The sequence below is a fragment of the Saccostrea cucullata genome, unplaced genomic scaffold (genome assembly GCF_032062105.1).
Source record: "Saccostrea cucullata isolate Sc308-1 unplaced genomic scaffold, CSIRO_AGI_Scuc_v1 ctg2645, whole genome shotgun sequence".
Classification (NCBI taxonomy): domain Eukaryota; kingdom Metazoa; phylum Mollusca; class Bivalvia; order Ostreida; family Ostreidae; genus Saccostrea; species Saccostrea cuccullata.
The window spans coordinates 49,025-65,816 of NW_026935736.1; the positions used below are offsets into that span (position 1 = coordinate 49,025).

At 32.9% G+C, this 16,792-nt stretch overlaps 1 protein-coding gene across 1 annotated transcript; it reads left to right on the forward strand.

The window, feature by feature from the left end:
• The first annotated feature begins 3,715 nt into the window (after nt 1–3,715).
• LOC134243645 (uncharacterized) lies at nt 3,716–16,533 on the forward strand. Its single transcript, XM_062725885.1, has 8 exons — nt 3,716–3,800; nt 7,524–7,661; nt 7,917–8,158; nt 10,179–10,418; nt 11,760–11,966; nt 12,358–12,454; nt 14,139–14,347; nt 15,847–16,533. Exons 1-8 carry the CDS (start codon nt 3,740–3,742, stop codon nt 16,531–16,533), a joined length of 1,881 nt encoding a protein of 626 aa, XP_062581869.1. The 5' UTR covers nt 3,716–3,739.
• Nucleotides 16,534–16,792: the final 259 nt, after the last annotated feature.

Below are 16,792 nucleotides of genomic sequence, written 5' to 3' on the forward strand. Positions count from 1 at the left end.
AATTTGTTCTCTTTGTAATTGTTGCGAGATGAGATGGTTGAACACTGTTCAACATATCCATTTTTTTTTACCTTGTTCTCTTTGAAATTGTTGCAAGATGAAATGGCTTTAATTTCATCCTCTTGACCTTGTGACTTGTTGTTCTCGATATGATGATTTTGATAGAAGTAATTATCTCTTCTTTCCTTGGTGGATCAGTATCTACATTCGAGTCTTCTGTGGTCTCTGAAATGTCTGGAAATGTTCTGGCCACTTTCTTCCTCTTTCCGTATTTGTAAGTAGCTTTCCTTCCTTGTCATTAGCAGCCACAGCTGTGCTCCCCCGAAACTTTCAAGATGCATGCACTTTCTCTGTTCTCCCTTCGCTGCCGCCGCTTCTGTTTCTGCTGCCATGCAGTTGTTCAATAGCCTCTAATCTCAACATGCAAATCACTTCATTTCTCTAAATTCTCCCTTGCTTTTCTGCAATCTCGTCATCTTGGTCTGTAATATTAATCTTTGGCCTCTCCTTTCCTTTGCAGTATGCCACTTTCTCCTTGCTCTTCTCTGTGTACAGTGTGGTGATGTGTATCCATCCTGTATATACCCCTCTCCCTCTTGATCTCCTATATCTTCTAAATCTTGTAAATCTTTGAATCTGTTTCTCAAGCCTTGAACAAAAGCACAGCTCACCCTTATGTCTCTCAGTCCCTATATGTCAAATCACAACAGATCGAGTGGTTGACCTGCTCGTACACGTCTTCAGTTTCATCTTAAACGAGATTGACTCCCTTATTTAAAGTCTTAAATATTTTTTGCCAAGTATATTCTTAGTTTCTACCTACATAACTTAACAAAAAATCGAATCAAAAAATGGAAGTCAATCTGCTTCTTTTGGCGCTACAGTACATTTACCTTTTTGCACTGAAATTTGTGTCTTAATTACATCTTTGATGCCTCCAATATTTTTATACAAATAAAGCATGGGTCAAAATAAACAGTAAGTCTATTTTAAAAAGACAATTTAAAATTGTGACCAAGAAAAAGTTTCAAATTACTTCGTATTATCAATTATTTGACCTTTCTGCACTCAGAAAATGTTATTTTTCTGGCATTGAAAAATTAATAAGCAAGAAAATTCTTCTGAAGTCTTAAACTATTGCTGAATTTCAGCAAATAGGTCAAACGGGGGTCAATATTCTTCTTTTGGCTATACAGTACATTTCATATGACCTTTTTGCACTGAAATTTGTGTCTTAAATAAAAATTACATCGTCGACGTTTTGCTCCAATATTTTTATCCAGTTAAAGCATGGAACAAAACGAACTCTAAGTCTATTTAAAAAAAGACATTTTAAAATTCTGACTAAGAAAAAGTTTCAATTTGGAAGTTACAAGCATAACACATTTCACCGCAAAAAAAAAAACAGCTTTGAGTGCAACCTGCGTTTTCTTCTAAAAAACTTCCGCCACCAAGTATAGTTCCTGGCTTAATCCAACTTGAATGGCATTTAATCGCGGTTTTTTTTTTCATTGAACATAGTTCAATTTGCCTTGTAGAATCCAGATAAAATGTTAAAACTTATAAAATGATGCAGAATTCTAGAAACAAAGGTCCAGACCAAAATCTGCTCAAAAGCTGAGGATCAAACCTCCTTAAAAGAGAAAAAATACAAATGGTGGCGGCTTCAAAGATCTGCACTTCATATGGTCTTCCCATATGACAGAGAAAAAGAATTCCTCTCTCCATTGTTATTCTTTGCCCCTATTCCATGTTTACCTTTAACTCTCTCATAATTAGTGTTGTTTTGTCACACTTTCGCATTTAGATCTCTCATGGTGTTAATGATTCTCTCTGTCTCTAGCTGTTTGTAGAAATCATCTTTCATCTCTTCGCTGATCTGATTTGCTGGTGCCTTTCACACTGATGATGGTTATGTTGATGTGTATGTACTTTACTCTTTCACTCAATTTAATTTTATGGGCGTCCACTCCACTAAGCCTTGCTCGAAACCTTTCTTAAGGATGATCGCATTCCCTCATGGTGCACGTGCCGGACATCGGCTCTGTCAGAGCAGAGGACGGTTACCATCCTCCCAGATCCATCCGTCTGATCTGCTCTCAATCACTCCTTGGACATGAATTTTTAAACCCCTCTTCTTTGATATTACCTGTATTGGTTGCCTATCTCATTGTTTTTGCATTCCGATGTCTTAATCATCGGAAACCACGGCCAAAATGTACGATCCCCTTAAATTCTGACCGTGGTTGAATGAGAAGAGAATATTTCGTACTTATTTAAAATAATGACCACTGCGAACAAGACACAGGCGAAAAATAAACTTTGTCGCTACTATTTAATACTCAATCGCAGTTTACGAAATAGTTTTGTGTTTTGATGATGTCAATGTCGATTTCAATCGGAATGGAAACAATTGTCATTGGCTGAACATGACATCACAGCATAGAGACGTAAATATTCCAGATTACGACAATTTATGTGATCAAGTAGCCACGGGTAGGAGAAACCTATATGCGGACCCCGAACTGTGATTTGAGACGATGTATCTTAGTCTGATATAAAAGCTATGGTAGCGTTCAGGTCCTTCACAATCCTGCTGGTAACGTCCTCGTGCTTTGGCTCCCAGGCAGCAGTCATAAAAGTCTCACTTGATTCAAAAAGTGCACCGCACCCAGAAGTATTATATTTGTCTATTGTTTCCATAACATGTCATTGCTTCTGTCGAGTATATTACCCACATTGGCGATCAACTGAGACCTAATGGTGTCAGGTGTATTCTCCGAGGTTATCCCTGGTTGTAAATTATTCCAATCCTTGATGGTTCGAGAAAAATATGATTTTTTTTGTATTTTGATAATCACTCTTGCAAAATGGTATTTGGTAGGCTTTTTGATGAGTATGTCGTGATCGACGTAATGGTGGATTGAGTCAGTCACACTTGGTGTTGGCATCTTTGTCATGAACTAATTTATAAAATGGTACGAGTCTATAGAAATTCGATTATACGCTCTTCGGATGACTGCCATTGTACGTGTTGAATCATGCTGTCCACACTCGATCTGTTGCAAAGCCTGTTGCTCACTTACCGGCAGCACGTCAAGGGAATAATCGGACATCGATCCTTTAAAAAAAATATATGGCGTCTACAGGTCTTGGAACTCACTCTAGAAGGTAGTAATTGATAAAAGACATGCATATGGAGAAAACAAACAGTATTTAATCTCAAAAGTCCATTGAACAATTCAAATTTGGAGCAAAGTAATCACGGACGCCCAAAATATTTAGAGGGGGATCAGGGAAGCGTGAGCATTCCTTGCAGACCGGTCACACCCGCCGAGTGCTCCTTGTTATGATCGGGAAATAACGGGAAAATCTGCCGTCAATTCAGTGTGTAAATAATGGCCTAACGATGAGTATGAAAAAAAACGTCACTCTGCAATTTGACTTAATGAGAAATTGCATTTGCTGACAAGATCATTGTATTGACCATAAAACTTACAAAATTGTAACTTAAATAGAAACTACTAACATTAATGTTTCATTTCAAGTTTAATTGATGAGACAAGTTATTGCTTTTAAAAATAAGAGAAGATGCCCGGATGCATATTTGCATGATGGAGGTTAAATTGATTTGATTTCTCAATATAAGTTAACTGGTTTGGCACCATTAGCAGTAGTAGATCTCTAGGAGTCGTGTAATTATATAGTACACAAAGTATCTTTTATATCTATATGTCTGATGATGGGACCTTTTCCTTCAATTTTATTATTTTATTCCATCCTTCCTTTATTTTACCAAGGTAAGTTTTTTTTTCTTTGTTGAGTTACATTAAGAATAAGAATAAGCATACGAGAAAGAAAAAAAATAAACAAATAATAAGATTAAACAGCACTTTATACACATGCAATAATATATCATTAATCGTGATAGTTATGGTGATAAAAAGAAAGAAATAGTAACAAAGCGATACTATGTATAAATAAGTACTTGTAACATCATCAGTAATTGGATCGATTGAAGTATTTTCCTTTCTACAAAATATTATCATTTGATGTTTAAATATTTTTCGAACCCCAAAAATAATATTTGCTATAGATCTATCCATAATTTGTAAATCTAAAAAAAATTAATGATTGAGATTTTTTGCATTTCTTTGGACTTATGTTGTTGTTGTTGTTGTTGCTTTTTCTACCTAAAAAAATGTTTATTCCTTATCGAAAACATTTCTTGATAGATTAAGACATGCAATTTCACTCAAAACGAAGTGGAATTTTGCAGAGGTTCTTTAATAATTATTCTGATAGTATCAAATCATTTGGCCCAATCTTTAAAAAGAAACTGGAAAATAAGAGTTAATTTTTTATATTAAATAAAAATTATCAAACGGTCTTCTTTCAATAGCTCATATTTCTTCACATTTCATTCAATTTGTTTTGGAAAATTTTTGAGGATTGTTAAATATATATATAACCAACGACGAGAAGCTGTAAAAATAAGGAAAATACATGCTATGAAAACTGTTACTAATTTTAAAAAAGTATACATCTCATTGAACAAAAAATCAATCTCAGACAATGAAAGAAATACAAAATCCAGCTTACTGTTTGCTGCTAATTGTCGCTGTGCATCTATGGATATTCAATATACATATATTTGAACACACCAATTAACAATGATAAAAAATGGTAGACCCAGAAGAAATTTTAATAGGACAGGAAAAGAAAGGAATATTTTCTCTTGAAAACAGAACACGAAAAGCGAATGCCATTTACGAGGAATGGGTTACATACTTTTATTAGCGTCTAGTATAATGTTAAATCAAATTAAATATTGTTAGAAACAATACGAAAATATACCAAGTTCTGATAAAATTTCTTATATCTTTTATTATTTAAATGACAAAGTATCAAAAAAGAAATTAAAAAATTACAAAGTGGAGCAGAGAAAGGACCTCAAAAACATCCCCAAAAGGTGATCAGGTGTCATGGAGGAGTGAGCAAGGATCTCCTGTCGACCGTTATCATATGCTGTGTGCCTTTTGTCATAATCAGAAAATAAAAAAAAAGATACTGTAAAAAGACTGTTAAGATCTTTGCTTCATTTATAATTTGCCATAGATTCTTTATTCTTGCTCTTGCGCATAAAATCAACTGGGAGGTATAAACTCCATTCGTAGGTGACAAGGCATATACATGTATAAGCTACATAAACAAGAGAAGTTGATTAAAGTAAAGTTTAAGTCATCATATCTTAATGCTACTCGTTGTTGCCAATTTTATAGAAAAATATCCAGATATAAAACAGATATGTTGGACTGTCTCTTGTTTCGAGTTCAAAGGGGTATATCGAATCAACGCGGGAACGTGAAAGATTATTGGTAATTGTCCGTACATCGTCTATATTTCTAAATATGGAATTTGAGGGCATATGCAAAAGAGATCAAAGCATACATGTATAATTACCCTTCTTAAAGATATTTTATTTCATCTATTTTTAAAGATGTAAAAATTATTCTTTTCTTCTGGCTTTACTTGTCATAATAGCTCTTTATTTATCTTGATTGCAAGGAAGTTTTGGAGTTTTAGAACGTGTATTTTTCAGATTGCAAATTCTCCGAATTCTTCTTGCCCAATATAAAAATCTCTCTGTTCCTCTTGAAATAGTATTGCTCCAATAATGTTTAATCAATATGTTTATAAAATACACAGATTGGGCAACATGACCAATGAACACTGGTAGTGGCAATAAGCAGTATGTAATTACACATAGTTGTCCTATATAGAAAAAGATAAAACTAAAGTTTAAAAAGGTATTAATTGTTACTTAAACCGCTTCAGAAGTCCTAAAACAACTCCCTTGCTAGTACGGTCTTTTATTTTTCTCAAGCTTATTTAGAAAATACTCTACATTATCCTGATACAGCTTATTGAATCAATTTGCATCGGAAACTCTAGTTTAATTTTCACTTTTACTCGCAGGGTTTAGATTTTTTAATGCCATCGTAATCAAAGATTCGGGGGTATATAGTTTTTACCATGTCCGTCCGTCTGTCTATCTGTTTGTCCGCAAAAACTTTTTAAGCTTGCCCATTACTTTTGAGTGGATGGAGCTATGACTTATATTTCACAGGTGTATTCAAGACCTTTCTTTGGATACCACCAAATTTAATCTCTTGACCTTCGAGTTTGACCCACTTTCACAAACATTTATCACATCTTAACCTTGGTCATAACATTTGAACAGTTGGTGCTTGGGGTTTCAATCTTCACATTAAAACATATGGAGTATATATATTTATTGTGACAACACGTTTCAGTATGTATAAATATTTTTGATCTTGACCTTAGCGTTTGACCCACTTTTTAAAACCTTGGTCATATCTTTTGAACAATTAAAACTCGGGCTTTCATATATCACAGGTGTTTTTCATTTGACAAAGCCTTCCTTTGGGTACCAAAAATTTTGACCTTGACCTTTGGAGTTAGAGTGCATATAAGAAAATTCAACCCTTTTCATGAGCTGCCATACGCGAGCTTTAGTGTTTTACGGACATTTCTCGTTTTTCCTCTAATGTATAACTTGATTTGACTGTAAATAATCTAAAAACAAATTTTTTTGTAAATTGATTTAATTGTAAATAATCTAAATGCAAAATTTTTGACAGTGTCGTTTTTAAATCTGGATACATGTACGTGTGTGACAGGTGATAAATTGCAACATTAATTATGTATCATCATTGATATGTGTTTTTATGGGATTTTCAATATAAGAATATCAAATTTCATCATTTTCTAAAAATATGAATTCGATTTTTCCATTAATAATTATTTTATTCAGATATAAGCGATAAGCTTTTATTTATCAATAATGCAATTTTTGTAATTTGGCATTAACAATCAAGACACATCTGGCGAAGACAGTCTTACTTCTAAAGATATACTTTTGATAGAAATATTTACAAAACACAGATATTTAAAGCTTTATTTTAAAGAATGGTAACCTAACGTCAATACATGCATTCAACCTGAATAAAGAAATGAGAAGATGAAGACAAAGAAGATTCTAATATTCTTATTATTAGTGTTGAAAACTTGATAAAACAGACTTTTTTTATTTTGCACATACATATGTACGACATGAAATAATGTCAAAGATGATTCAGATCATGGAACATTTATACATCTATAAATAACATGATTGTAAGAAACCCCAAAATGTATTGAAACATTCAACTTCATACTAAATTATATGCCCAAAATCAGACTTGAAAACATTAGAAAAATTCTCATGTTGAAATCCCTATTTAAAGACTGAACCTACTTAAAATAAGGCTTCCTTTACATGTTTGTTTTTTTAGTTAGTTAGTGAAATAAATGAAAAAAAAAATCATACAATGGAACATTTTCGTGTACGTTATGCTTTATAAATAAATTAAAAAAAAAATGACGAGCAATCATTGACCTGTTGTATTGTGTCCATTACTTCTTTCAAAAATGCTTAAACTTTATATACTGCATTACAGGAACCCAATCTGCGAATTCAACATCTGATGCGATGTTTGTTTCTGATGAAATGCACACTGGGTCGCATGATACAACAACGTCGACTTCGATGCAAAATGGAACGACTGCAGATTTAGATTTAAACGGAACTCTAAGACGTGAATGCATAAATTTGATAGATCTTTCAGTCTTTGATTTAAAAGAAGTTAAATCATATAGGAACGAAAACTTTTATAATCAGTGATTTAGTTTATTGTAAAACATAGCTGAAATGTCATTTAATGAATATATGCTTTGTATGAAAAAAAAATTTAATTTAAATTTAACGGTTTTAAATGCAACAAACTCACATTCTATAACAATAAAACGATTAATATTTCAATCTTATACATACAACAAGTGAATCATTTTAGATGTGCAACCTTCCGATTTTCAAATATCTGCTGTAAGGACGCCTGACAATAAATCTGAAATGCATGTAGGAATGAAAATGAAACTGAAGGTGTATGTCTCCTTCCCTAAAGGCTATTATAAGGAGGTCATACTGACGGTCAGTCAGGGTATTCATAACATTGATGTAGAAAGTCAGTCTTGTGTATTAGGAAGGGCCATACAGGGGGAGACTTCTGAAAAGACTTCAGTGAATTATGAAAATGTAAGTTTATTTTCTTTATATGCATAATTTACTAGTATTCCTTAAATAACTTACTGAAACATACAACATAGATGATGAAATTGTCATTTATAACCTTTTCAATAATTTACTTCCAATGGCTAGATTTTTCAAGTTAGCCATGGTTGCCTTTGATACTTATTCAATGAATTAATTCAACTGAATTATTAAATAATTATCAGGGATATAAACGCTGAAAAACGAGAACAGTAACTCGAAACTATATTTGTTTTTCCGAGATCCAATGTGTTCATGATATTAAATTGTAATATGCTCTCATAAAACTGTTATCTCTATTCGAACATCAAAGGATCACTTCATTATAAATAGGGATCTGACCTATAGGACCGGGCTTGGTTTTTTCTCTACAAAAGGCTTGTCGATTTCCGTTCCGATTAATGACATTAGGCTAAATAGATATAATAATTTGTTTTTCCTAAATTTTTATTTCAGTTGGTAGAGGTAGGAGGAACCCTTTCATTGATTTTCTGAGTTTGTTATCTCCATAAATACTAACTGATATTTGTCTTTACTTCTCATGGTTCATAAAGGTAGTGTCTACTGTCTCTGAAATTCTGTTCTTCATGTCTAGGCCATTTATCCGTGGATATAATAAAACATGCCATTAATGTTTGCAAATTATATAGGCCTAAATGAAATCCAAGGGAGTGCATTTACTGAAATATGTAGCCAAAATCAATGTGATTTAATTATAAGGAATATATACAATTGAAATTCATTGCAGCTCAATGCTGCCATGAATACCTGTATTGAGTAACACAGAGTGAGTTATTCTTGTCCTCGAAGAAAGTGTGCTTATACTGAGGTTCGTTCCGCCTGACTGAGAACTGTACATTGGATTGTTACGATTTGACATCTCTTTAGTATTTCTTATATATCAAGAATGGGCATGCATAAAGGATAAATAATTGAAGGAAAAATACACAAATCTATATAAAAAATCTAAATAGTCTTTGAAAAGGCGAAATTTAAAAGTTTAAAAGTGTTGTACCAGGTGGATTCGAACCCCCGACTTTAAAAAGAAAGTATTCAAGGTGCAAAAAGTCAACGTTTATATCAACTGAGCTCGTCTGACTATAAGAATGAGTGGCATAAATTTCAAGCAGGTGATGAAAATCAGGTTTCCTTATTTTTGGTAGGTTTTTTGTGAATTTCGACCCCAGGGCAAGGGTGCCCCTAAAAAAAATCTTATCTTAATTTATTCCTTACATCCTAACCTATCAAAATATCACAATTTTATTTAGGGGCAGGCCTGGCCTGAAGGACTTCAAGGCCAAAATTCATGCAAAAATCAATGCTTTTATGGACAAAATGGTGTTTCGATCAACTTTGGAGGTTTATTGTAAAGTTGTAAATAATAAATTTGAAGTATCAAATACAAATTTGAAAAATGTAGACATGTATACGGTAGAAAACAACAAATCAAGATTGATTTTTAAATGTCGTTTTTTCCGGGAAATTGTTCTCTCCTATAGGTCAATTCTTTTGTTAAAGCGAATACATCCTTATGAGTCAATAGAATAAATCATGTTACAATATTACTATCCTGTAATGAGTTAACTAGAGAAAATACAGGAATACATACACTACATAAATAAATAAATAAGAAGACAATATAAGAAGACAAGATAAATTTTAGTTACCTAAAGATATTGGTAAATCAATTAAAACGGTGAGTATATTTCTCCTGCACAGTATTTGTGACTGTACCCTAGCTCCCACCTTAAAGACTTCAATAATTTGTGTCTTGGTGCTTACAGATAGACATACTTTTACTGGAAATTCTCTGTCTGCTTGGTTTTTTCATCGATCACCGTTATTGTCAAGTAGATAAAATTTAAATCAAGATGATTCTTTTTATAACTGTAAGTGTTTAAATGTTGAAGAAAGTGATATTCGACATGAAAAATACCCCCTTTCTCTCCCTCCTTCTCTCTCCTTCCTGATTTAAAAATGGTGAATTAACATGATTCAATTTCAGACAGGATTTCTGAGAACCCATGAGATGTCTTTCATCATAAAGTCAGCCAATGTGTCGTTTTCTGATATCCAGAGTGATTATCAGCTGGTTTGTAACTACGACATATATCTTCATAACGCCGTTAACCTCACAGACAGACAGAATATCTCTATACCCTGTTTGGTACAGGTTACATCCCCGGCATCCATTGTTCAGAATTTTGAGACTGCTGCATTTTTCATAGCAAGGACATCGATTCTGGTAGATATAAAATATTTATTTAAAGTTGGAAAATGTCACACATATAAACTCTTGAAAAGTTAAATGCCTGCATATTTTATTAATCAAACCCATTTACTTCACAATTCAAAACAAACTCGTAAATTCAGAATTTCAATTTTCATTTATTATAACCGATCACGGTAGCCTATTGGTTTGGCGTTCGCCTCGAGATTGAAGGCTATGGATTGTTTAACGCACCGCGTTAAACTTAGAACGTAAATAAAGGTAGTGACTAACACCCGGAAAAAAGTGAAAATCACGGGTCTTTCATTGAAATCTTAAAAAGCAAGGTCCGTGTCAAGACACTCGTTGATATGATGAAGAACCCTAGCCCTGTGTACCTAATGGCCTTGAGTGCTGAGTCTTAATTCCAAGCCCGTCACCGGCATACTGTGATGTCTCTGTATGAGTAGCTTTTTTTTTCAATGAGACGTTTAACAATTTACAAGCTATAAATCAATTAAAATTAATATAACGAACCAACTAGATCGGACTTTCAAGTTCACTACTCCAAACATTATGGATAGGCCAGATTGTTACATGTATTTGTAAATTTTTAGTTAAAAATAATACACATCTTATACATTGTATGAAAGACATTCGATTAAAGTTATGTTTTTCTTGGATAATTTAACAAGTACTGAGTAAATATCGTGGTGGAGATTTAAAATTCTAATCTCAAAAGAAACAAATATTAAAACTTCAATTGTTATGCCCTGAAACTTCGTTTACAGGGGTATATAGTTTTTGCCCTGTCCGTCTGTCTGTCTTACTAGCTGTTTGTCTGTTGCCTTGGCCATAACTTTTGAACGGTAAGGTTTAGGGCTTTCATACTTCACATACATGTATGTAATCCTTGTGACAAGTCCTTTCATCTGTTTATCTGTTTGTTTGTTTGTTTGCAAAATCTTTAACCTTTCCCATACCTTTTGACTGGGTGGGATTATGGCTTTTATATTTTATAAAAACCTTAACCCTTTGACCTCAACCCTGGAGTTTGACCTACTTTTAAAAAACTTTAACTTTGGTAATAACTTTTGAATGTTTAGGGCTACTGTTTACTTCCCATAGGCAATCCTAGTGACAAGGTCTTTCTTCAGAAAACGGCAACCTTGACCTTTGACCTTGACTCCAGAGTTTTACCTACCTTTAAAAATCGTTAACCTTGGCCATAACTTTTGAACAGGTGGTGCTATGGTTTTATATATCACATTTGTATTTCTTGAGAGATGTTTGATTTGCATTTGAGAAAATTTAACCACCTTCGTTATGTAGCCATACGGGGGCATCAGTGTTTTACAAACACATCTTGATTTTCAGGAAATGAATAAAACTGCTTCTTTTGGTCCAGCAACTCCGTTCCGGATTTACATTGAACCGAAAGTGGTTAAAGAATTCGTATTCCGAGCTTGGATTCCATATTACAATCCACAAATTAAAGTCAAGTTGGAAGGAGATGAGAAATTTCAGTCTGATTATGTTGCATTGTTTTTAGAGGTTACAAAAGTTGGAAAGAACTTTTCTCCAGTAAGTTTACTTCTTTCTGTCCTGTATTGGATTCATTCTGTTTCTGAAAAAATGTTTTAAAATGAACTTGTCCCTGCATTCATAGTTTTAATATACATTGACCCCTAATAACGGCCTTTGACATATGATCTAGAGGGAAGACCATGCCAGACTGTATACGTGGGCAACTTTATAAATAAATCCTTTTTTCATACCATACACTGTATGAGTCTGAAACACCAAATATCACCAAAGGGCCGATGGTTCTCTAAGTGATATTGGAGTATAGGGATGATATAATATGTGTTGTGGAAAAGGATATGTTTTTCTGTACAAATCTCTCATTTGATAAATTTGTCGATTTGTCGCTTCCTTGTCCTGTATAGATATTTAGTCTATTTTATATTATTAGGGTGCTGATGGTAAGAATGATTCGGCCTGTAAATCCAGATGGTCTACTTCTCAGCAGCCTCTGATTCACACATTTCCATCCCAATGGATCAATAGAGGTAGATCCGCAGGAAATAACTCCTTACAAATACATGTATATGGCACAGTTTATTATTGCATGTCAAACGCTGCTTTATCTTTTCCATTTGTATTGTATAATTTTCAGCTCACCTGAGCCGAAGGCTCAAGTGAGCTTTTCTGATCAAAATTTGTCCATTGTCTGTCGTCGTCGTCGTTGACGTCGTTGTCGTAAACTTTTCACATTTTCATCTTCTTCTCAAGAACCACTGGACCAATTTTAACCAAATTTGCTACAAATTATCCTTGGGTAAAGGGGATTCAAGTTTGTTCAAATGAAGGGCCACGCCCTTTTCCAAGGGGAGATAATTATGAATTAGTGAAAAATTAATGGCATTTTTAAAAAAAAATCTTCTTCTCAAGAACCACTGGGCCAGGAAAGATGAAACTCATGTGAAATCATCCTCATGTAGTGTACATTCAAGTTTCTTCAAATCATGACCCAAGGGGGTAGGGTGGGGCCACAATGGCCGTTGAAAGTTTTACATAGAAATATATAGGAAAATTCTTTAAAAATCTTCTTCTCAAGAACCACTGGGCCAGAAAAGCTGAAACTTATGTGGAAGCATCCTGGGGTAGTGTAGATTCTGAATTGTTCAAATATATGGCCATAATAGGGAATCCAAGTTTTACATAAAAATATATAGGAAAAAACTTTAAAGATCTTCTTCTCAAGAACCACTGGGCAAGAAAAGCTGAAACTTCTGTGGAAGTATCCTGGAATAATGTACATGTTGATTCTAAATTTCCCGAATCCTGACCACTGGGGGTAGGGTTGGACATAATGGGGAATCCAAGTTTTACATTGAAATATATATAGAAAAATCTTTGAAAATTTTCCATTTTCATGTGTAAAAGTTCCATTTGTATTGTAAAAACAGCATGGCCAAATTTTTCATATGCTTGTTATTTGTATTCTATAATTTTCCATTTTCATTGCAAAAGTTCCATTTGTATTGTATAATTTTTCATTGCATGCTATAATTTCCATTTGAATTGCAAAAAAATCATTTGAGTTGTATAATTTTTCATTTGCATTCTATATTTTCCATTTACATTGTATAATTTTTATTTGTATTATATAATTTCTTGTTTGTATTCGATAATTTTTCATTTGTATTGTATCAGAGGGATTGTTTATTTATTTCGTTACGAAGGATTTCATTGGTCAAGATTTAGTCATATTGTGTTGACAATTGCAAAACAATTATAGAATACAAATGGAAAATTATAGACAACAACTAAAAATAATACATTACAAAGAAAAATTATACAATACAGATGGGAAAATTATAAAATACAAAGAAAAATTATACAATACAAATAGATAGAATTTTACAATGCAAATGGAAAATTATAGAATACAAATAAAAATTATGGAATGCAAAAGGAAAAGATTGACTATTGAAACGTTTGATGTGCCAAAGTGTATGCACAATATGTTTGTTTATCCACGAATATATTCTGAAGAATTCTAAAAAATATCTATTGGGACCATAAACGTTAATTACATACTCTGTATCTGCATTCGAATGTGAAAAAAAAAATTGATAGCATTCTGAAAACTATTGAATAAGAAATTGCTGTGTAAATATAATAAATATTAAGTAAGTGTGTTTGCGGTGTAAATATAATAAATAAGTAAGTGTGTTCGTGTTTTTGAAGGGTATTATGAAAATAAGAATACAACAGATGATGACCTTCTTGAGTTTGAGGTACTTGTAGCGATGTCCGACACAGCCAAGAGAGGGTTATATAACTATTATACCTTGACAGCAACTAACTATTATACCTTGACAGCAACTATTACACTCAATGATGCCCCAGTATGGAATACATCTGTAGACCTTTTCGTACAAGACCCATCTCTAAATGTAAGTCCACACACTAATGCACCAGTGGCACGTTTCATTTTGTCAAATAATATATGCAACAGATTTTATTCAATATATTGTAGAGATAACGAACAGGAAGGCCAACCTTTGAAAAAATGTTAAGTTGCCCTCTCGCTACTCGGTCTGAAAACATTGGGTTTATAGGTAGTAGAATTCGTAGAATTTCAATGCTATGACATAATAAAGCTCAAAACCCACTGAAATAATATAAATCGGGAGAAGCGCTAACATAGACTTCTATATAATCAGAGGAGGAATAAATGAAATGTCAGAAAAGATCACTATTTAACATGTCTGAGTATTACCATATATTCAATCTCCGAATTTCTGGAAAACATTCTTCTGTGCATACTGTGGAGTACATACATGCTAAATAACTTAAGTGGATGTTAACTGATAAAGATATTTTTTCTCTGCTTGATAAAGACATGTTAGAATAAATTTAATTTTTTTGCACGCGAGCGCAAAACAGTCTTCGTCAAGACTTAATTTCATAAAAATGGCCTTCTTTCTGTAAATAAGTGAAAGGAATTACTTGAGAAAAAATATGAATATAAATATTCGCTTTAAGGTATACCTTTACTCAGATGACTAAAAATTCCACTGATAAGAACTAAAAACCACCTATTGCACATTGTACACCTATAATTCTTGTGTTAAATTTCAATTTCAAATAAGTAGGTCAATGACCTACTTTTCATGCTAGTGGCCCCTGAGTATTTCGCGGGAAATACCTCAATTTTTCACTCTATGAACAATTTTTTCTTCACTCACAAAATATTACAAGCAACAAAACTCTTTAAATAACGAAATATTATAGCAATGGGACAGTGTTGCTTCATATAAAGAAACGATTAGAGTTTTGGCCATAAACTTGATAATTATTAAAGTCCGAATTTCCTCTCTCATATTTATATTTTTTCCCCATTTTTAATCGAATATTTAAAAAATCTGACTGATAAGAATTCTAAATTATTTATAGCCTCATATTACCTTTGTTGCCGTAATTCTCATGGTATTAACATTATATGGGGTCAATGATCAAATTATTGAGATATGTTGCCTAGAATGGTTTTTGGTCATATTTTTGAATTTCTTTATTTAATAGCATTCAATTATTTGAAATAATTTATGAGTTTTAAGACATATAAAATTTGCAAAATGATTTCTAAAGATACATGTAACCTTTACATTGTGATTAATATTGCAAGAAATAAAAGATTTTGACAAAAATGAAAAAATTAAAAATTTAGTCCGAATTTCCTCTGCATTACCATACACTGACTTTTTTTCTTGTATATTTTCTTCAAATACTAAAATATGAATTTTTAAAATTGATATTGAGTTTAAACTTCGTAATTTTATCCATTTAGAACAATTTTTGATTTAACATATTATTCTTTATAAAATTTTCTGTTTTCTGAAACCTGAGTAAACGTCATCCTTAAGTTTAATATTTACCTCTTGTAATTTTTAAGGTTTCTTCAAACGTGAGTATCTCAGATGTACTGCCGTGTGAAACATTACCGAAGTCAAGAAACTCCAGTATTGTGCTGAAGTTAGAAATACCAGATGGAAGAGCAGATAAACTGGACCTCATCCTTCTGACAAAGAAACTAACAGGTGATATGCAGTCGGCAGTGGTTATTGAAAACGTTCGTTATATTATCGAAACACCATATCCTGCCTGTTATAAATTTGACGTTAACTACTTTAATAATTCTTTGTCAATTCAAAATAAAGCGGACGTAACTTTAAGGTACGTTGATCGTGTTGCAACTTCTATTTCTTCTAAAGTAAATCTCACCATCAGCGCTGACTTGAGAATTGTTCAAGAAAAATTCACACTTGGCGATAACCATGAAGTGTCAGCTATCTTCGGTAACACTACAACAGGATTATGCAATATTACTGTGAAAGACCCCGACATTTACAACGATATATACGGAATAATCTTGTCGAAATTACATTTGCTACTAGACAAGGAAAATAGTTCTTGTTTTAACTTACCAATTAAAGGAGACAACCCGCCATTACTTTGGATGAGAATGCAAACACTAGTTCTCGGAATTTCTCCTGCTCCATTTAATGTCACAGTTAGAGGAAAGGGTATTTCTTGTCAGCGACATGGACAAAAACTACTACAGGTATGGTGCAAATTTTAGTGACGGAAAGGTCAGTTTCTTGGATTTAGTTAATCTTTTTTAAAACAGTGCTATTTGATTGATTGTTTTTGTTTTACACCAAGTAGGCAATATTTCATTCATATTTCGGCGGCAGTACTATTTGAATATGAAGCTGAGGAGACATGTATGTATTTTCACCAGTCTTGGTGGCTAAAGTTTAATCAAAAACTGATTAAAACTGTTATACATTCATTAGCGGATCTTAACTTTCATGGTGACCGTTTTGCCATTATTTGAA